This window comes from Dermacentor andersoni, chromosome 3 (assembly GCF_023375885.2).
Source record: "Dermacentor andersoni chromosome 3, qqDerAnde1_hic_scaffold, whole genome shotgun sequence".
NCBI classification, from domain to species: domain Eukaryota; kingdom Metazoa; phylum Arthropoda; class Arachnida; order Ixodida; family Ixodidae; genus Dermacentor; species Dermacentor andersoni.
The window spans coordinates 32,062,496-32,084,002 of record NC_092816.1 but is presented as its reverse complement, the minus strand read 5'-3'; the positions used below and the strand labels follow the sequence as shown (position 1 = coordinate 32,084,002).

The window sequence follows — 21,507 nt, the reverse complement described above, 5'->3', positions numbered from 1 at the left end:
CGGGTCACTCGATCTTAAAATTCCTCTCTCTCTTCTCTCTCAATCAAAAGAAACGCCACTTCGCAGTCCACTCTCTCTGGGAGCTGCGAGGGAGAATTTCGTCGTTCGGACTCTTCGACTCGCTTTGCTGCGTCTCCCGAGGTTCGAGCGTAGTGAGACGTACGTATACCCGCGGACGCAAATTAATTAGTCGCCGCGCCCACTCGAAGCAACAAGAGGGGCGACCCGAGGTTTGCTTCTGGCTTTCCAAGCTACTCGCTTCCGAGTGGCCGAGCTAGCACGTTTCGAGAACAGCGGTCATCCCTTTCCTCCGATGGGATTGCGGGATGAGAGTTTGCGCACAACAGAACGTTTTAAAAAATTAAAGAAAACGAGCAGGAATCAATTGTAATGCTCCGCGTGACATCGCACCGGCCTCATGCTATGGACGGCGCTCGAGCATGACGTCACGTCCGCGCCATCTTTTCATACTCGCTTAACGACAAGGAATGCTGCCTGCCTATTTCTTCAATGCACTCTTTACCTCCGCCTTTTGTAATTGCGTTACTAGTTTTCTTGCATAGATCTCTCATAACCGTGCCGTAAATTTGGCAGAAAGGTTGAATAAAAATAATTATTTCATTAATAAATTTGACCAATTGGTCTATAATCAAGAGTCGTGCACCACATTGATGTGACGAACAAGTATTTGTGGTAGTAGAATGTTAAATCTTGCAGGCCGGTGATGGTGTAATGTGTCACACATGCCTAAGCACAAGGTTACATCTCCCATTTTGCATCACAACCTATCTCTCCCTCGCCCACCAAACATACCTTGAGCTTACATGAATGTGTTTCACTAGCAGGATGATGTGACAAACTACCCTCCAAAAAAAATAAAAAAATAACGCAACCTTTAATGACAACACAGTTACTGCAGTACTGCATTATGTGGGGCATATGCAGGGTGCCCAGATCGAGAAGGCATCGCACTTCGACTACGAGTTCTTTCTGGGCCACAAGATCGTGTTCATCTGTGTGGCACGTGGTGTACCTCGGCCCCGTATCACTTGGTACAAGGATGGCATTGAGATATTCGCACACCCATACATGCAGGTACGTTCCAATTTGTGCTACTGTGTATATTTCAATATGTCCTCACTACACAGAGTTCCGGCACAAGAGGGAGGTGCAAGACCACAGACTAAAGCACCGACAACATGGCTTATGAATACATGGATGCTTACATATCTACACTTATGCAGAAAATCAATGTTACTGTTAACATGTGAAGGATTTGTTACTATGGGAGGTTGATGTCCAGTTGATGACACCACATGAGCCTTTGTATCACTTGGATTTGCATGTAACTAGCACTGCTCAGATTGTAGGAAAGATTTTTCCCACTTGGCACATTCTGATGTGCTTGTTCATCCAAGCACTCCTTTAGTTCCAATGGTTGGACCAGGGTAGCTCCAACACATTGTGTGAAATACTGGCAGAGCTTTGTTCAGGCTTCTACATAAGAGGACTGCTTGCAAGTAGAAGCATGTTTTTTGCATGCCGCAAAGCTTTATGGTGTAGTTAGAGCCGCGCTCAATAGCTACAAGAAATATTTGTGAAGATGTCAATGTTTCTTACTTCAACAATTTGAAATGCTTCCGAGAGGGCTGCTATCTAGTTCATCATATCATCTTTAGAGCCACCTAGTAAATGTGGTGCGCAATGTAATTACTCAAACTATATGTGCTTTGCATAAAACATTCACACGTTCACACTTGTCACTTTGACAATTGCACTAAATTATTAATTAACTAAGATATGTTCAAAGACGCGAATCATCCTAACACTACGGAATAAGCAATGTGGCTGCCCTGAGTGTCAGATTCAGTGTTGCAGAAATGTTTACTCTAGTAAAATACTTTGTCTGTCTACCATTTCATCGCTACGTAGCAGCAATTTCTTTTCAAAGCAAGTTAGCAAACAATTTCTAACGTTTACATAAGTGTTTCCAGAAGCTGCTTATCTATAAAGCAGAGAGAATGTAGTGGTGACATACTTTCACAAACTCTGGCAAAGCCTAGTGTTCCAGCACAAAGTAGCACTGACATGCAGAATATAAGCTCAGCTAGATTCAGATGCTCACGAGGCAATGCTTTCTGACAGTGACACCCCATGAAGGCATACTAAACATCGCCAAACAAAGGCATTAATTTTGCCAACTCTGGCTTAATGACGTGGTCTCAAAGATGCTCAAGATTGTGCACATTTCTCAACCTCCTCAACTGTTCATTGTGCATGTTTCTTCAATAGGAAACAAAACCATACAATGCCTTTAGGCACCCGACCCATACTAAGTTGTAACATCGACATCAGTGTAACCTATTAAACACGTTGTTTCTTAGTAAGCATATATATAATAAAAAAACAAGTTTGCAGATACCTGTAGATAAGAGGAAATGGTAGAAAAGAGCAATGCTGCACTTTCAGATAACCTTTGTTCAGAAAGTGCGCAAAGGGAACCAAGAAATAAACAAAACTAAAGAGAGAAAACAAACATAACTGTTGCTACCAAAACAACTGTACTTGTCACCAAGATCAGCGAAGGTGCATATGCCTTAATTCTGACATACAATGCTAAGTTTATCACAATAAATCAATCAATGAAAGAAACATTTATTTCTCCATGAGAAATATGGAGGTGATGGGAAAAAAAGCTGCAAATTACAGCTTGGCAAGGCTCCGACCCCCTACAGAGCTCAAAGAGCAAGTGAGCTAAGGTATAGTTCTAAAACGTCTTTTGTTTTTCATGTTCATAAATGTTTCATTAAATATTTGTGTGCTACAATAAATTTATCCTGCACACTCATGTGCAATGTACAAACTATATAAAACCTGTATCACTATTAAAGTGAACAGCTCACATGTACAAAAAATGCATAAAGAACTTGCAAACATGTTTCCAATACATTTTCCCAGTTATAATGCCATTGAAATTTAGTCCCTTCATGTTACTGGCTGTTAAAAAATATTTTTCTTTACTACTGCCTTCTGTTCCTGTGACGCTATGGAACACAGTAGACGAGTCAATTCTACTGTAACTACATTAATTTCTCTCCCTCTTGCAACACCCCCCAACCCTTCTCAACTTGCAGTCCATCTTGCAAATATCTGAGTGGCAGCTAGAAGGAGACCGTATCAAGAGCAAGCTTGAGATTGACCCAGCAAGGCAAATGGACTCGGGGAACTATGAATGCCAGGCAGACAACAAGTACGCCATCGACAGCCGAACCTTCAAAGCCGACTTCAGCTCCCTGGGCAGCTAGGCTGCAGCAGTTTGCTTGCTTCAGAAACTTGCAACAACAGTTACTATCAGCAGACAGACACCAAATCCACCTGACACATGCATCCACTAAATATTTCTCCATTAATCAGTTTAGACATCGCATTGAGTGACAGTAACCTGCATCATTCAATGTGGCACAGTGGATGGTTAGGCACATGAAAGGCTCAGTTTCAGCAACAATTGATAGAAAGTCAAAAATCAAATCAAGCAAATCAGCTTTTACTTGATTCTGGAAATATAAGCTCATGCATTTATAAAAGAAGAAGCACAAAATTGTCACAAAGCAAACTTACACTATCACATCTATGAACAAGCTGGAGAATAGCTAGTGTGTCCGAATCTCAAACAGAAATTGTATCTTCTAAAGCACCTCCATCATTTACACATTTCAATTCTTCAGCAACTAACCACAAGTGAGACATCCAATCTGCGCATATATTACAAGGCAGTAAAAGGACGAATATAACTTGCTTTTATCTGTATCAGAAGAGAGCAAAATACCTTATGTCGCAGAGTTAGTTTTTTTCTTTTTCCTTGTGTCTTAAACATTATAGTTCTGCTTTTTGCTCATTTAGCTCTTGAATCATACAGGAAACAAGATCTTAGTGATATGCCTACATTGTAAATAGTCAATTCTAATCAGCTTCACTCCATCTACTTAGTAAAACCAAACAGAGTGCAGAAAACCGACAAGAACATACACTCATAGAGCTTACTACATATGTTTACCTGCTGCATTGTAGTGTGTTATTTCCTGTCCCAAAACAGACTACAAAATATAATTAAGAAACAAGAAGAGTACTATCAGAAAGAAGTAGCACAGAGTTCCCACTTGCCTAAAGTTCAGAAACAAAGATCCTGCCCAACAAAGCTTAAATTCCTAAATTTCTGTTTGCATGCAACAACTTCACCCATACAGGAAAATGAACACATACGAAACAAGCTTACAGCAGCAATAATGCAGAAAATACTAAATGCCAGAAACTTTACAAATTTGAACTCGCACTGTAAAAGCGTGCAGAGATTCTTTTTTTTAACAGCAATGAAACCAATGCAATAAAAAAGAAAAAGTTCTCAACATCAAGTTAAGGTTTCTTAAGCCCATACTTGTAAACCAAACTCTCCCCCTTGTTAAGATTGGGAAGCTCATGACATTCAACATGATGACACTACAGAAATGGATGGCAGAGAGTGGAGCCATTCTGGCAAACAAGACTGTGGGTTCCATTCATTCACCCTCACAAGTGTTTCATCATTAGCACCATCATCGTGTAGTGCAAACAGCCACAGCTGACACAAGCATGTACACACAACAGACCTTTGTTTCCCATTAAAGTAACAGAACAGCATCAAAACACTTGTACGCCCCAGCAATCACCCGTTTCCTAGTACCTGTCAGTGCCAAAGTCTCTTTCATGTCAAAGATAAACAGGTGTCTTATGCTTGGTACAAAATGCCAAACACAAAACAGCATGTACATTACAAGTCCCTCGTTGCGCATTCTGTGTGTAGCTCTCTAGCAGCTCTGCTCATGTGTCTCTGATTGTTAAAAATAAAAGAGAGTTCGGCCAGCTGTTCTCACGTTGTTGCTGTACATTTGATGCATATGTGCTGTGGATGCTTGATTTACATATTTTAGATAAATGTCACCATGCTTAACAAAGAAATGGTACCTGCATAATACAAATTATAGTTAAAGTAAGGCAGAGAGGCAGTAAGTCTTACAGATCCTCAAATATTGCCTGCATCAGCACTGAATAATTATATGCTCTGCTGTGTACATCCTTTGTGTAAAGGCACTTATGTTCCTCACACCTATAAATTCTGTGTTTTTTCTTGTGCACTAGAAGTTCAGTGACAGTAACAATAGTTACTGTTTCATTACATGAATCTTTACATGGCATCTAGTACATCTGTGGTGCATAGCCACTATTGAAAAACAGGTTTATACCTAACGGCAAACTACCACTATTGTTAAGCAACAATACCATCAAATGCCCACTTTACAAGCTAATAGGAATCAATTACTACCACAGAATTCTTCGATGGTACACTCATTGTTTGTGTCCCTAGCCCTAGAGTCAACAAACTATTTACGATGGATTCAAAGAGTAACTGCTAAGCGTCCATGAAGACAAAAAGACTCTCCTGTGTTTACTATTACAGAAATGTTACACATCGCTTCATGCCTGTAAGAAAACTTAGTAACTGCCAAGGCTAGTATGCTCCAAAGCATACATGAACCAGTCCCAAAGATAACCTATTTTGACACTTATGTAGTAAGTGAAAATTGCTCGGCCTTAGTAAAAAAAAAAAAAGTGTTGATGTGCTAAGAAAGTCAGTGTTGCTTGAAAAGCAAAGAACTGCCAGCGATAGCAGAGTATTAGACAACTACATAAATTAAGGCTTGTAGCAATTTTATAGACAGTATAAATGACATGAAAAATTTGCTTACTAACTAAACACATGTGGTGTCACGTGCCCAAAACACACATGAACAGAGTTCAATCGACGATCATGGGCACTCATGGTCTCAACGCTGACATGGTGAAGAGCACCAGCAGCCGGGAGCAGGCGTGCCTATCCTAAACTGCACATTCCATGCAACTGTACCCTTCCCCACTTAATCTGCACTACACTTCCAAAACATAGAAGATCACAGAACCTCCAACTCTGGGCATGCGAGAAGACAGCATGCACCCTTACCAGCCACCTAGGCTTGCCCCCTCACACCCGCAACTGATCAAGTGACCTCAATTACAGAAAGTTGTAATAGCAGGAACCATTTTCCAGCACTTAAAAGAAAATAGAACAGAAACCTGATATTAGAAAGCAACAGAACAGAGGGAACAGTGTAATGGAATGTGGAAACACAGGAACCCTAGAAGCAGTGCTCCCGCTGTCCTGTTGCTTTATGTCCTGTAGCTTTCTATGCTTTTGCCTTCCTTTCTTCTCTCGTATGAGCCTCGGAGATTTCTTAAGATCAAGTGGCCTCCAGTACTCAGCCCGCAGGCCAAGTGGGCATGGAGAACTGGGTAACGCAGGCTATGCATGTGCCATTGCACCAGCACAGCACAGCAGCGGCTGCAAAAACATACCTTAAAGGGACACTAACGGCAAATACTAAGTCGATGTGTACCGTTTAAATACCATTCCAGAAACCTCACAACGCTTGTTTCATGCGAGGTAAAAACTTAGTTCACGAGAAAATTGCATCTGAAGGGTGTGAATACCTTTTTCGAAATTCAAATCTCTCGCCACCCAACCAGGGGAGTGGTGACATTGCATACACCATCACCGCCCTTTGCTGCCGTCGATGAGTAAAATCGTGCCCGACAGACAGCGGCACAGTTTTTTGTCCAAAACACAAACACGAGGCCATGGAGAAACCGAGCCAAGACAGATAGGTGGATTCGCCGCTGCAACTGCTTTTTGGTCAAGTGGTGTGTACCGTTCGGGCATCCCGCGACATCACATGGAAGTTCAATTCTCTGCTACTTGCATATTGTGAGAGTTTCGCGAGCCAGCAAAACCAGCATGGCACTACCCAATAACGAGAGCGCGGGTGGCACAGTGTCTAGCGAAAACAAAACCATTCAACCGCCCACGTCATTGTGAAGTGTAACCTTTTTTCTAAAAATGAAATAGAACTGGACAAGCAGCATTTTATTTTGTCTTATAATGCAATGCAATGATGTTTTTGTAACGAGTGGATGAGTACTAGCGACATAATTTAAATGAGGAGCGCTTTTGTGATCGGGCAAGTACTTGAACATCCCAGGGGAGTCTCTAATCATGTCCTGCACTTCCTTCAATTTCTTCATTGTTAAGGCTCTGTTCACGATAATATTGATGCTTTAGAGATTCTCGAGTACTAATCTATCACTTTAGCTTGACTTAATATCTGTCTTTAGTGTACCTTTAAATGTTTGTATACTTGCTAATGCAATAAAATTTATAGAGGAAGAAGAGGATGAAATAGTGTTGGGGCATGAAATGGCACAAATAAATAGCTATCTCCTAAATAAAAATACGTTTTTTGTTTTTGTTTTTTTTGAGGACGGTTTGATCTTTCGGTGGGTCGGCCTATGTACGTGTTTATCATGCAATTGAACGCACCACCAATCTTGGCTCCAAGGAAAAGGTAAGTGACTCGGCATAGCAAGTTAATCTTCGGAGTCAGTCTTATCACTAGCAGCTTTGAAGGTCACTACTTACAACATCCCTGCATGAAAGTCACATAGTATCTGGCCCTGAATGTCAAACGATTAAGCAGCATGTGGGTTACATGTGGGTTGCAGTGCCATCATGTACAACAATCCAACATTATATTTTATTTGTAATCCCTCAATTTTCAATGAATTACCAAGCAGCAGTAGGTAAACAATAATACCTCAGTGAAATACCATATATAGTACTTGTTAGTGTTACTATGTTTCCATTCCCTTTCAAACACACTTTTGTCCCTCGTAAGATCCCCTGCTTCCCCACATGAAATATCAAACATTACAAAATGCAGATCTGGGTCGTGATTCTATAGCAATTCTTTCTGCTTGATTTTATGCCACTCTTATCATTCACCATTCATGGACTGCTGATCTCATTGATAACATAGGTGGAGCGTCACTCTGACGACTGACAACACGCAAAAAAGAATAGCATCAAAAAGGACATCACTAAAAAATCCCGATTCTGGATCTTTTAACTCTCCTATGGCTACTGCCCTTTACAAATCCTGTCTGATTTCACAAGGCCAGCATGCTGCAAAGAATGCTGTGGTCTAGGGGTGCATATTAGTGCGATGTGGAAACAAAGACTCATTAGGAGGGAGTAGGAAAGAACAAAGCATGACTATTCCCTGGTCACTCCCTCCTACTAATTCTTTGTTTCCACATCACACTAATATGTACCCCCTAGACCACAATATTCTTTGCAGCATGCTGACCTTGTGAAATCCGCTGCGATTTATAAAGGGCAGTAGCCGTTGAAGAGTTCAAAGATGCCGGTTCGTGATTTCGTAGTGATGCCTTGTTCAATGCTATTCTTTTTTGCATGTTGTCAGTCGTCATATTGACGCTCTAACCACGTTATCAATGAGATCAGCAGTCCATGAATAGTGGATGATAAGAGTGGCATAGAGTAGAGCAGGCTTTGCAGTCTGCAACAACGAGATGACTCTTACACGGACTCCTCAATACCAGCTCTAGCACTGCAGTCATCTCGAACAAAGCGGAAGCTGTACAGGATGTACACTGCAAAACTATAGCTAGGTTAACTGAATTTCCAAGAAGTATGGCTCACATCAGGTAAATTTTTGTTGCACTCTCCCTCTGAAAAGTTGCCCATTCGAATTTCAATGGCATAACTATGCATTCAGCCTGAACAAATAATTCACCTTAACAGGTACCTACTCTTTTGGACAGTATATGAGCACAGTTTCAGACAGTGCTCACCAGTTACCTTGAAGTGTGCCGCAAGCACTAGGTTTAAGAGATGATAATTATAATGACTCACTTGCGCTCTCGTTTCACGAGAGACACGTAGTCATGGGACCGTGCATAGTAGCCGTCTGCAGAGAGGGCACCCCAGAAGTTGGACCACAGACTCTTCTCTCTTGACAACAGTGGTGCTACAATTGTCCTGTAATGTAACAAATGCATAGCTTTTTTTCAGGTTGAAAGGGACCCTGAAAGGATTCCAATGATTTTGTACACACATACTAAGTTGTTAGGGTAGGTCCTTCTGATCATTAACTGAAACATTTAAGCCCTCCACGTAAAGTGTGCAACATTAAAATGTTTTAAAAATATGCACTGCTACAGATCACAGCAGTGTCGTTCCTCTGAGTTTTTAGCCACCCCACCCTAATTGACGCATTTGGCCAAACTGACCCAAGTTGGGCAAGCTGTAAGATCAGCCACCCAGGTAGCGTCATCGATAATTTTTCCAACTTTACGGTGAACAAATGTTGTTCATAATAGCTGGAATGTTGCTTAATTTGTTTCTATAAGAGATGTAACAGAAAGAGAATACCCAACGACATCTTATCACTGCACTCAAGCACTTCCGGCAAAGAGCAAGTGTCTTCTGCTTGTGCTTCATGTGCTCTGTGTTGATGCAACCTACGCGGTCAGTGTTAATCTCGAGATTTCCTTTCGTGAGCACCATAGATCACCCTTGTTACGTTGTGGACTGCAAACATAGCGAGAGGTGGTATGTCAAGCTGCAATCGTGTCCCTCTGCAAGGCAGCAGACAAGCAGAGTGGCTGCAGCGTATCGAACTGTCGGTATCTGATCTGCGGAACGGTTTATGCGTTTGCGGCCATCACTTCACGCCAGAGGATTACTATTCCAATAGAGTTTTAGCGTGTCCTGTATTTGGGTAAATGCAAGCACAAGCGGACTGAGCATTTTACCGGATGAGCTGAGGCACAAACGTGAACATCCTGCATGGTGCAGCACCTGATGGCACAGAGCTCGGCCAGACAAACACACAGAGCCAATATAGCAGTAACCAAGTGTATTCTACTTTGCTCCTGGTACAAATTTTCAGTAGGAACATAATCATGAGCACATTGATTTTTTAAACGTTTAAAATGCTTTACACTTGGTTACAGCAATATTAGCTCCATGTTTGGCTGGTTAAGCTCTGTGCCACAAGGTGAATGCAGCATGCAGGCCACTCAGGTTGCTCAGTTTATGCTAAATCACCTTCCTCACAGTGGTAGCAGTAAGGAGGCGCTTTAGCTTACGCCTTCGCCCATCCGTCAAAACACCTGTTCGCCTGTGATTACCGGAATACCAAACTCGCTCAGCACCGTGACAGAATGCTCGCAACACAAGCTGCTTGGACAGCTAGCATTGGGGATAAGCGGCCAGGCCGCTTGCGGAGAGGCCAGAGAGGCTTCATACACTGGCTCCAAAACAACCAAAAGTAGACAACACAATGTCACATTGTGATGCAGAACCAGTGAAGGCGTAGCTTAACCCCGGTCAATCAGCAAACGAGTTGAGGAGAAAAAGCATGGCTAGGAAGGAAGGTAACTTGTAATCGTCCATAGCTTTTTTTAATATGAGACGCTTAACTTAAATTGCGGCATTAATGTTTTACTGTAGCTGTACCCTACGCATCTACAAAATGAATCCAAACCGTTTCAGAGACCCTTTAAGCAGTACATACATCTTCAGCAAAAGCATAAAGTTTTTATAACATGGCAGTATGCAGAGAAAGCCTAGCAAGAAAATAAAAGCTGTCTTTGCACAAGTACAGTCTACCTTTAGGGAGGCCAAGACCTTCCAATTTTTCACTGAAATCTTTATAGATAAGCAGACAGGGAACAGCAGTCAGTGTTTCGTTTCTGCAGAAGTACCCATTTATAGCAGGTCACTTCTTATAGGCGATTTACAATACAATAGGCCAATTACAATGAACACTCAGTTACTGCAAAGGTCGTACCCATAATCCGAATACATTTTTTCCACCACATATCACCAAGCTAAGACATAAGTTAACCTTAACTAATTAGTCAGTTCAATGCCAAATTATACTAAGTTGTGCAATACAACTGCAAATGATAATGTGCACATTTCAATCAAGTATAAAACAACAGCACTTTTTAGAAGCTCGGTACAACAGTGGCTCACAAGCATACACCATTATTCTGCTGAGCATGAGATTGCAGACTTAATTTCTGGCCTTAGTGGCTGAATTCCACAGGGGCATAAAGCAAAACGCCCTCTACGGTGCTTTGAGCAGATGTGAAAGAACCCTAGTTGTCAAAATTGATTTAAAGCCCCCTCTACAGCATCCTTCATAGGCTGTGTTGTGCCAGCATTAAATTCACTGTGCTTGCTTATCCAGGGACACAACGGGAAGAAAGGAAGAACATGTAACAACACAGGCACTGATTGTCCATCCCTGCTATAGTGTGTGACAGAGGTGTCATGTGGTCGCAAAGGTAGAAGCTGCTGTGACCAAGACAGCTGCCGGAGTGAGGTAGGTGACAACTCCGGCAGGCGTGTTAATCTGATTAACATACTGACTGATGGTCAGTCATCTCATATATACATGTCATTGTGATTAACCTCAAATACACAGCTTTTATATGTACTTCCTGCGTGTGCTTGTGACAGTTACAATATGAGCTATTAAAATATGCTGTTTCAGTGATGCTGAACACATTGTGCACTGTCTGCAGCAATCACACAAATTCAACGTTTTCTCCAACCACAGCATTTCAAATATGCTTGCAAAGTTGTTTCGGAGTCTCAACTTGCAACAAGCTTAAAACAACACAAACCATTATATAGCCTCCAAAGTTAACACACGAAACAAGAAACTCATAGCTTTAAGAGAGAGAATGTTTATATACAGTGAAACACAGAAAAGTTGGCGAGATACTGAATAACCCTAGTCATCTGTTCTGTGCACAGGGAAGGTGAGAGAGGAAGAAAAACAAAGGTAGGTATGATACGCAATGGCAACAACAGGCAGTGTATGCATAAAAATAAGTGAACTAACTGGAGTGAAATTTACAGCTTAGATTCGAGGACTGTGCCAAATAAAAAATTAAGCCCCCGGATGACCAGCACAGTGCATTCAGAGCCCTGCAAACGGGTCAATTTGTTTCTTCAAACAGATTTCAGTGGCCAACATGATAACTTTTGAAATTTATGAAAAAAAAAACTTCTTCATGAGAACAAATATAAATGTTGCCTTTTCTGGTGCATGCAAGTATCTGTTCAGCTTTAATTAAAGAATTCCACAGAGCAAGAGGCGTAACACAGTGAGCACCTGTTTGTTTCTATGAGAAGCCTCAGGGTACCAGGATTGTCAATGTGGACTTCACTGTCCACAAAGAAGGCGTAATCGCAGTTGATCTTCAAGCACTCCTCCCTGAAATAGATTGGGTACATTCAGCGAACAGCAAGTTCAGGACACATATCATCTTTCACCTGCCAACAGAACTTCTATCATTGCATGACACAACACTGCTTTGGAGCTACAAATCATTGGTGAGGTATTTTTCGGAGCATCGTCCATTGTAGTATAGCTCAGTGGTTATGGTGTTTTACTAGGAACGAAGTTATGAGTTCAGTATCCAGTCATGGCAACCACATTTCAATAGACCCAGATTGCAAAAACACTGGGTGCATATCACAAGAACCAATATTACAGGCAGCTGAAAGAGGTTGTTGCATATTACAGCTAGCAGTTGAAATGGATAGCAGTTACGTATTGCAGATAGTTGAAGTTATCCTAGAACCTTCCACTATTGTGTCTTGCATAGCCTCTGTATCAACTTAATACAGCAAACCTGATCAATCACTCCCTCTAGTGGAATTCACCAAATGATAAGTGTTAATTGCTTTATGACGCAGTTAATGTATCTGTGGCTGCACAAATAACCTAAGTTTTGCAGCAGAGGAACTAAAGGCAAGATATGATTTGTCATACTGGCCTTAGTGTTTGTCTCTCTGTGGTTTGGCAACAAGCTGCATTAAAGAAACTGTAGCCGCCAACTCTACGTAAAGGTATGACTGAAAGCATGCAATGTATTGCATGCTTTCAGCTATACCTTTAGGTAGGTAGGTAGGTTGTGTGCTGCTTTTCATAATGCTTTGTAAAGCTATATGAAAAGCAGCACACAAGATGATGTAACACACAAAAAGAAAAAAGCAACAAGGCAGCACATGCCCTGCTTGTGTGTCACATTAAACATTCTACTCCTAATTCAACCTTGCTGGAACCGATGCAATTAATAGAATTATCTGGTAGGTCAAATTAAAAGAAGAGGCAGGAAAAAGCTGTCCAAACATGCTGCTGCTTTGTTCGGCAAACTATAATATGCACTTGAATTTAATGCACACGCAGCCTTTAATGTGTCCAAATAGAAACGAATAAGGATGGTGGCCAATGGATGGATGGGTAACCACTTCGCCAGCTTGTCACGTGATGCAACACTATGATATGCTGAAAATATCTGAAACTGCTTCATTTGCCACTAGCTTAGCACGTAAAATAACTTCTCTATTGAATGTGCTTGCGTAAGGAAAGTAGCAAATCATCAGCGTCAACTTAAGCAAGAACTTGTTCTGTCACCATGTTGCGATAACAATAAAGATGATGCTGGCTCTGACAATTTGGTGTTGGCAATGCCAGCTGTAATATGCAGAAAATTTTCAGACCCATTTTTTTTTTTTTTTAAGAAGTGCGTGCTCAAATTGGGGTAACTACACTAACCCTTCACTGTGAGCTGCCATTTTCACTTAGAACTGTAGCAGGCTGAAAATCATCATTTTCGATGGGCAATATCATATCTGCATTTACTGTCCTCTAGCACCTTCAGGACAGACACTGCAGCCCCTGAGGTCACCATTATGGTTATGCGAGTGCATGCTATCCAGTCAAGCTCAAATTATTTAGTGAGGGCCAATTACAGGACTGACATAATAAAAACCTTGGACCATTAGAATGTATGGGTGTCAGCCAGGACCTTCGGTCTGGATCGAAAGAGTCAAATTAACAAAAGTCCATCATGTCTAATGTTACCACATTTTCACGAAGCACTCTCCCTAACTAGCCCAGACATCCCTATGATTATAGAGTCCATTACAAAGCACGCTGTACGGTCTGCATCAAATGTTTTCGAAATGTGAGCCCTACGAAAGAGCCAAATTTCAGTCCGGTTTTAGCATGCTGCCAGCAAAACAGTACAACATTATGTTTGTCATATACCCTAATACAGATAGCAAATCTGAAACCCGGGCTGCATGCCCAGGCTCAGAAAATAACATTCTGCTTCTTCACAGATCCTACGTCCCATAAACTTTTGACTCCGACTGCATACTGTGCTCACAGTCTCTGCACAAAGAACAAGCAGCACAAACAAGTAAAAAAAGCAACTCACAGAGCCAGATTACGGGCATGCCATTCTTTTTTGGCTTCGGACACATCCAAGTACTTCACAGAATGGTAAGCCGGCCCTTGCTCCTCCACGAACTTGGTCACCTCTGCATCATGGAACTCCTCCTAATAGTTGGCATGTCAATGACAAAATATCAGACTCCGTGGAGCAACAAATATGCTAAGAGGAGGTGTGCTCAAATCAAGAAATAGACTGCGCAACAATCTATTTTTACCGAAAGCGAGGTGCCTTTCACATTATGAAAGCAGATATGCAAACAAATTGATTTGCGAAGGTAGGTTTTGTAGTAAGTGCTGCCAAAGTCGGCTCATTCACCTACAGTGGTGTTTTTTAGAGTTGTGAACATAAAAAGTTTGCATATATTCTTTTATCTAATAAAAGTTACTCAATCAATCAATATATTCTTTTATTATAATGCGTTTTCTGATGAGCAGCAAATTGAACAAGCAGCCCTGGCATCGGTCAGGCCTCAGATGATAAGAACAGTCGGCATGGTGCAGCTGGTAGAGCACCACGCAAGATTTAAAATCTGCAAAATGGTCCTTGCATACATAGCTTGCTTCCTCGCACAGATGGTCTTTGCACACGCCATTTGGTGTGTCCTAGTAAGCTTCTCTACCTCAGCAAAAAGCCCCATTTCCAGAGTTAGCATAGGTGATAAGCTAAACTCTTGTAAAAGGACACTACAATAGATTCAGACATTCTGGATGAATGAGCACTGCATGTAGAGCACATCATGACAATCGTCTTCAACCAAGGTTAATGCTATAGTGCATTAAAAGCAGCAGCTTCAGGCTACTTTCAGATGAGCACCAACCTTCTCATAAGCCTATCTCCATGGGCTTCGCTGACTTCTGCAGAACTCAATCAGTTAACCCAGTGCTTCAAGTTGTTGATTAATTTGCCCTAGCACTGCTATTTCGTAGCCGCATTTGTTAAAGCAGCTGCCTCAGTAAGGAAGTGATGTTTGGTTTGGCCTCTGGACGAGCATCAATATTCATCCAGCTGCAAAGCTGTCTTTCCAAAGAACCTGTATGGGTTCTGCTGCTTTAAATGCCCACAACATGGCCAACACTTTGCCTTTTCGTGAACTGCTTGTCAAAGAATGTACTTGAATGCTGCTTTACAAGCGCCACTGTATTACGAAAGTTCTAAACGAACATTTTAGGAGCTGCATCCCAACTATCTGGAGCTCACATTTCTGCAGAAAAAGAAAACATTATTATTTCAATTCTGCTTGAATGTTGTGGTGTGGCCAGAGGTGTGTTAAAACGAAACAGTATGAGCAATTTCCTTGATCAACAAGAAAACCATATTGCACAGCATCCACAGAACTGAATTTGGCGAGGCTTGCTGCATTTAATCGAAGTCAAAATCTACCAACTGTTTGGGAGCAGAGTTGTTATTTAGGCCATGAGTTCTTCTTTCTTAATTTTGAAAATTGCAAAATTAAATTTTACCAACACATCAAGCTTATAACACTAATTCAAACAAAACAGACATATTACATGCCACTCTGAAATATACTGCTAATTTGTTGCAAGTTGTTGCAAACTGTGATACAGTAAAATTTCATTACCTCAGATTTCTTGGGACCTTAATAAGTGTCCAAATTAACTGAACATAAGATTATTGAATGGACCAAGAGAACAATAAACAAATGTTTACACCAATGTGCCTTTATTTACTAAACACATCTGCTACCCTCATTTCTATTTTGCACAAAATCAGCACAAGACCAGCATCTTCATCAAAGTAGACATGCTTCTCACTACTGCTCACACATCGAGATCCATTTTTGGCCTTTGTGCTGGCCGGCAACTAATCATTGATCCTGACATAGCCAGCAGGTTTAACAACAGTGAGTGAACAGCAGTACATGGTTTGTCCATAAGGTAATGAGGCTGCCACACAGCACTGCAGTCACCAGTTGCACGCTCCCCGGAGGCGAGATTTGTGGTGGGAGTGTTACGGGGACGTTGCGAGTATATAAAAACTATATTTACAATATATATACAGGATGAGTCAGAATAGTTAAGATGGCTGACCACCAACAACACGCAGCAGCCAGCGTCTCTGATCTGCTTCCTCTCTCTTCTCTCATCCTTCCGTAACAGGACCCCCAGGTGGCAAAGCACCGTCTCGGTGCATAGCAGGCAAAGAATTGTGAGAAAGTATGGCTTCAGCCGCGAAACGTGCACAACGTCGACAGGTGTCTGACTTGAGGATGCACCAAAGTGTAGCGGCGAAATCTCGTAATTGACATCGTTAACTTGGCGTAGGACTTCGTAAGGCCCTGTGTAGCCAGAGAAGGTTCTGGGAGAGGCCAACCTGACGATATGGTGACCAGAGGAGCACCCAAGCACCTGGTGCGAACTTAACATTGCATTGGCAGCGATCGTAACGCTCTTTCTGTATATGCTGTGAAAGCTAATAAACGAGATTGGGCGACTTGATGTGCCATGCGAGTGCGATCGATGACTCCACGAGCGTACTCAGTTGCAGCAAGTGGCACAGAAGGGAGGATGGTGTCAAACGGCAGTGTGGGGTCGCGACCATACAAGAGATAAAAGGGTGAATATCCTGCAGTGTCATGTCAGGATGAGTTATATGCGAACGTCACGTAAGCCAGTGTGGCGTCCCAGTCGCAGTGATCGTGGGAGATGTACATAGGCAGCATCTCTGTGATTGTCCAGTTGAGACGTTCCATAAGACCAATCATTTGTGGGTGGTAGGCGGTGGACAGCTTGTGCTCAGTGGCACAAGAGCAGACGAGGTCATCCACAACTCGAGACAAAAACGAGCGGCCGCGGTCTGTAAGTAACTGTTGAGGTGCACCGTGCTGGAGAATGATGTCGTGAAGGAGAAAATCAGCGGCGTCAGTTGCGCAACTAGTCGACAACGCCTTTGTCATTGCGTACCATGTCCCGTAATCAGTAGAGACGGCGATCCACTTGTTCAATTTAGTCGTTGTCGGAAAAGGGCCAAGCAGGTCAAGGCCTATGCAAAAGAACAGTTCAGAGGGAACTTCAATGGGACAGAGTCGTTCAACAGCGGCCAGGGGTGGTTTCTTCCGGCACTGACACAATTTGCAAGTTGCGACATAACGATGCACAGAGCGGTAGAAACCCGGCCAGAAGAACCGGCGTCACATGCAGTCGTATGTACGCAAAACTCCAAGGTGTCCTGTCGTCGGTGCATCGTGAAGTTGTTCGAGAATGACGGGTCATAGATGAGGAAGGACAAGCAGCAACTCAGGGCCGTCAGGGTTGATATTGCGGCGGTAGAGGATGCCGTCATGCAGCACGAACATGCGGCACGTGCCGTTGGTGCTGCCAGATTGCACTCCGACAATGATGGACTGTACGGATGCATCGTGCTGCTGTTCAGCGTGCATGTCAGTCATGTCAGTCAAAGCCATCATGCAGGTCACCGGACCATGCGCAACAGGATCGGGAGGATCCACGGGGTGACGCGAGGGGCGTCAGCGTCCTTGTGGGGGCACCCAGTCTTGTAATGGACACTAAATGAAAATTCCTGGAGCCGCAAAGCCCAGTGACCAAGCCGTCCAGTCGGGTCCCATAGGGAAGACAGCCAGCAAAGTGCGTGATTAACTGTGACGACCAAAAACGCGCGGCCGTACAAATATGGCCGGAACTTGGCGACAGCCCAAACTAAAGCCAAGCACTCCCGCTCAGTGATGGAGTAATTTCTCTCGGCAGGTGACAGCAGATGGCTGGCGTAAGCTATCATGCACTTCGTACCATTCTGGTGTTAGGCGAGAACAGCGCCGATGCCATAGCTGCTTGCGTCAGTGTGGACTTCGGTAGGTGCAGATCAAAGTGGGCAAGTATGGGAGGGGTGGTCAGAAACTTGATTAAAGCGGTGAACGCGTGAGCCTGCTCCGAAACCCATGAGAATGGCGTGTTCTTCTTTAGAAGATCTGTCAAAGGCCGAGCAATGTCGGCGAAGTTTTTGACGAAATGGCGAAAGTAAGAACACAGGCCGACGAAGCAGCACACATCAGAGGCAGAACGTGGCACAGGGAAACTACGTACGGCGTGAACTTTTCCTGGATCTGGTTGGACACCAGACGTGTCAACGAGGTGTCCCAACACGGTGATCTGACGGCGCCAGAATTGACACTTCGTGGAGTTCAGTTAAAGGCCTGCTTTTCGGAAGACCGCAAGAATTGCAGCGAGTCGGGTAAGGTGGCTGTCGAACGTGGGAGAAAAAACAATAATGTCAGCAAGGTAACAAAGACAGGTGGTCCATTTGTAGCCCCGCAGAAGAGAGTCCATCATACGTTCAAATGTCGCAGGAGCATTGCATAGGCCAAAGGGCATGACTTTGAACTGATATAAGCCATCCGGCGTGATGAAGGCCGTCTTCTTGCGGTCCATTTCATCAACTGAAATCTGCCAGTAGCCGGATCGAAGATTGATGGATGAGATGTATTTAGCTCCGTACAAGCAGTCCAAGGCGTCATCGATGCATCGTAGTGGGTAGACGTCTTTTCGTGTGATCTTGTTTAAGTGGCGATAATCAACACAAAAATGCCAGGCACCACCTATCTTTTTCACAAGGACGACAGGCGAAGCCCAAGGACTGGCTGATGGCTCGATGACCCCTTTGCGGGGCATTTTGTCCACTTCTGATTGAATGACTCGGCGTTCAGCATGCGATACATGATAGGGACGCCGACGTATAGGATTCGTATCTCCAGTGTTTATACGGTGGTGAACAACAGATATTTGGCCTAATTGCCTGTCGCCGAAATCAAAGATGTCACTGTACAATTCAAGCAGGAGTCGTGCGTCCATGGCCTGTGCAGAGGTGAGGTCAGGTGCAATCATTTTCTCGAAGTAAGGAACCAGAGCTGTGAGCTGCAATTAGCGCTAATAAGCCACTCGCGGCATTCAGACTCTCAATGTCAAATTCAGAACCACTAGAAACGCTAGCCAAGAACATGCCGGCCGGAATCACTTGAGGGCACAGGCTGAAATTCAGAAGGGGTAGAACGACTTCGTTATTAGGTGACCAGCGTATGCGGAACAGCAACGTTCCGGTTCAAAAGCACGCGTCGATGATGGTGCGAAGCACATATTCACCGTCAGGAACCTGTGACTGGGCGGTCAAAGTGATGTAAGTAACTGCCTCGGGTGACAGACGCACATCTTGAAGCGAGCACAAGCACGGTGGGGCAGTACTCGGAGCATCGGCGAGTTGAGACAGTTCTAACTGAAGAACGCCGGTCGCGCAGTCGATGAGAGGAGAATGAGTGGATAAAAAGTCCAATCCAAGGATAACGTCGTGAGGGCAGTTGTCAATCACAGCAAAGAGAACAGAAGTAGGGCGGCCGGCTATAATTAAACGCGCAGTACACATTCCAAGAACAACCAGCACGCCGCCGTCAGCCACATGAAGCACTCGGGCAGCTTCTAGGGTGAGAACCTTCTTTAAACGCCTACATAGGCTAGCACTCATCACAGAGACGTGAGCTCCAGTGTCGGCGAGTGCTTGGACAGGTACACCTTCTATTTTAACGCCAATTACACTTCTCTTTGTAGGCACAGACAGAGGATTTGCTGCAGTAGTCGGCAATGCAGCACCACCTTCGAGGGCTGCATTTCCTAGTTTTCCGAAAGGGTGCGGCCAAAAGCCACAGCGGACGAAAGGCGACATGGCTGCGGCGAACGGGAAGATGGGCGACGTGTTTGCGGTGAACGAGACTGGTGTCCGCGCGGCAATGGTGAGCGGCTGTACCCAGTGGCGTAGCAACAGGGGGGGCCGGGGGGCCGTGGGCCCCGGGTGCAAGGGGCCAGTGGGGGGGGGTGTCATATACGTCTGAAGACACCCCTTTTTCCACCGGCTACACCCGGGGGGGGGGGGGGGGGGGGTGACAGAAGACTTATGGGCCCCGGGTGCCAGACGACCTAGCTACGCCACTTGTACCACGTGTTCCGAGCAGAGTTGGCGGCACTGTTAGACTCGGCGGTGGGTGAAACATTGCGGGTATTTTCATCAAAACGGCTCAGGTTGGTCGGTGTGTGAGGTGTTGAGGGCCACGAGTTGCGATGGTATCGGGCGACATGACCAATGCGGCGACAGGTGAAACATATCGGCTGGTCGTCCACAGTTCTCCACCCAGTCGAGTTGCGATAACGTGGAGAAAAGCATCGAGGTGGAGCAAAAATAGTAGAAGGGCGTTCGGTAGCTCTGGGATTGGCGACAGCATACACAGACCGTAAACCAATGTTTTCAAGTTCCTGGTGAACGATGGCTTGTACGAGGGGAACTGAAAATGTCGTAGCATCAGGGCTATGTGAACAGAAAGCTGCGGGCGCCATCACATCCAGTTCACGTCTAACGATTCGCACCACGTCCTCTGATGACGACGCATGCTGCTGTGCGAGTTGATCTTCACACGTCAACGTTGCGGCAGTATTGGAAAGTCTGGCGAATGGTTACAAGACGCGTCGGCTTTCGGCCTCCTCGAATTGTCGGCACTCCTTAATGATTGCGTCAACTGTAGAGCAGCTCTTGCACATGAGCAGATTAAACGCGCCGTCAGCAATGCCCTTAAAGCACATGCTCGACCTTCTCAGCTTCTGTCATGTCGTGATCGGCTTTACAACAAAGTGCCAGCACGTCCTGGATGTACGAGACATAGGACTCCGTGGGGCATTTGGCACGAGAGGCCGGCTGGTTTGCCAAACAACTCTGTCAATTTCTCTTTGCATTGGTCCCAGCGGTTAGCTCCTCTTCGTGGTTTTCGTACCACACCTTTGCCGTGCCTCTTAGGTAGAACAACAGGTTAGCTAGCATAAGCGTAGGGTCCCATCTTTTGATTCCACTCACGTGTTCGTACATGGCCACCCACTCTTCAATGTCGGCGCCATCAGTCCCGCAGGAAGTCCCAGGATCCTTGGGTTGCACAACGACAACCGAAAGTGACAGCGACGTAGCTGGCGATGATGAGGTTGGAGGCGGCAACGACGTTGATCTCGCATGCTCACCGTCATTCAGGGTGTGGACGGTGATGCAACGTCCACTGCGGAGCTCCATTTCCAGCCATGGTACCCTGCACCTCTCACCAATATGTTACGGGGATGTTGCGAGTATATAAAAACTATATTTACAATATATATACAGGATGAGTCAGAATAGTTAAGATCGCTGACCAACAACAACACGCAGCAGCCAGCATCTCCGATCTTCTTCTTCCTCTCTCTTCTCTCATCCTTCCGTCAC

At 44.2% G+C, this 21,507-nt stretch overlaps 2 protein-coding genes across 3 annotated transcripts in view; one reads left to right on the top strand and one right to left on the bottom strand.

The window, feature by feature from the left end:
* The window catches only part of LOC126520871 (immunoglobulin domain-containing protein oig-4-like), a 48,350-nt gene extending 43,448 nt beyond the window's left edge, over nt 1-4,902 (top strand). Inside the window, exons 3-4 of the mRNA XM_050169673.3 lie at nt 946-1,095; nt 3,135-4,902. Of these exons, the coding sequence (XP_050025630.1) occupies nt 946-1,095; nt 3,135-3,305 (321 nt within the window). The 3' untranslated portion in view covers nt 3,306-4,902. The remainder of the gene's footprint in view (nt 1-945; nt 1,096-3,134) is intronic.
* The window catches only part of Plod (procollagen lysyl hydroxylase), a 175,936-nt gene that overhangs the window by 128,657 nt on the left and 25,772 nt on the right, over nt 1-21,507 (bottom strand). For both annotated transcript variants that reach the window (XM_050169644.3, XM_050169645.3), the window contains 3 exons: nt 14,236-14,357; nt 12,120-12,221; nt 8,840-8,965 (listed from right to left, as the gene is read on the bottom strand). In XM_050169644.3, coding sequence (XP_050025601.2) covers nt 8,840-8,965; nt 12,120-12,221; nt 14,236-14,357 — 350 coding nt within the window. The remainder of the gene's footprint in view (nt 1-8,839; nt 8,966-12,119; nt 12,222-14,235; nt 14,358-21,507) is intronic.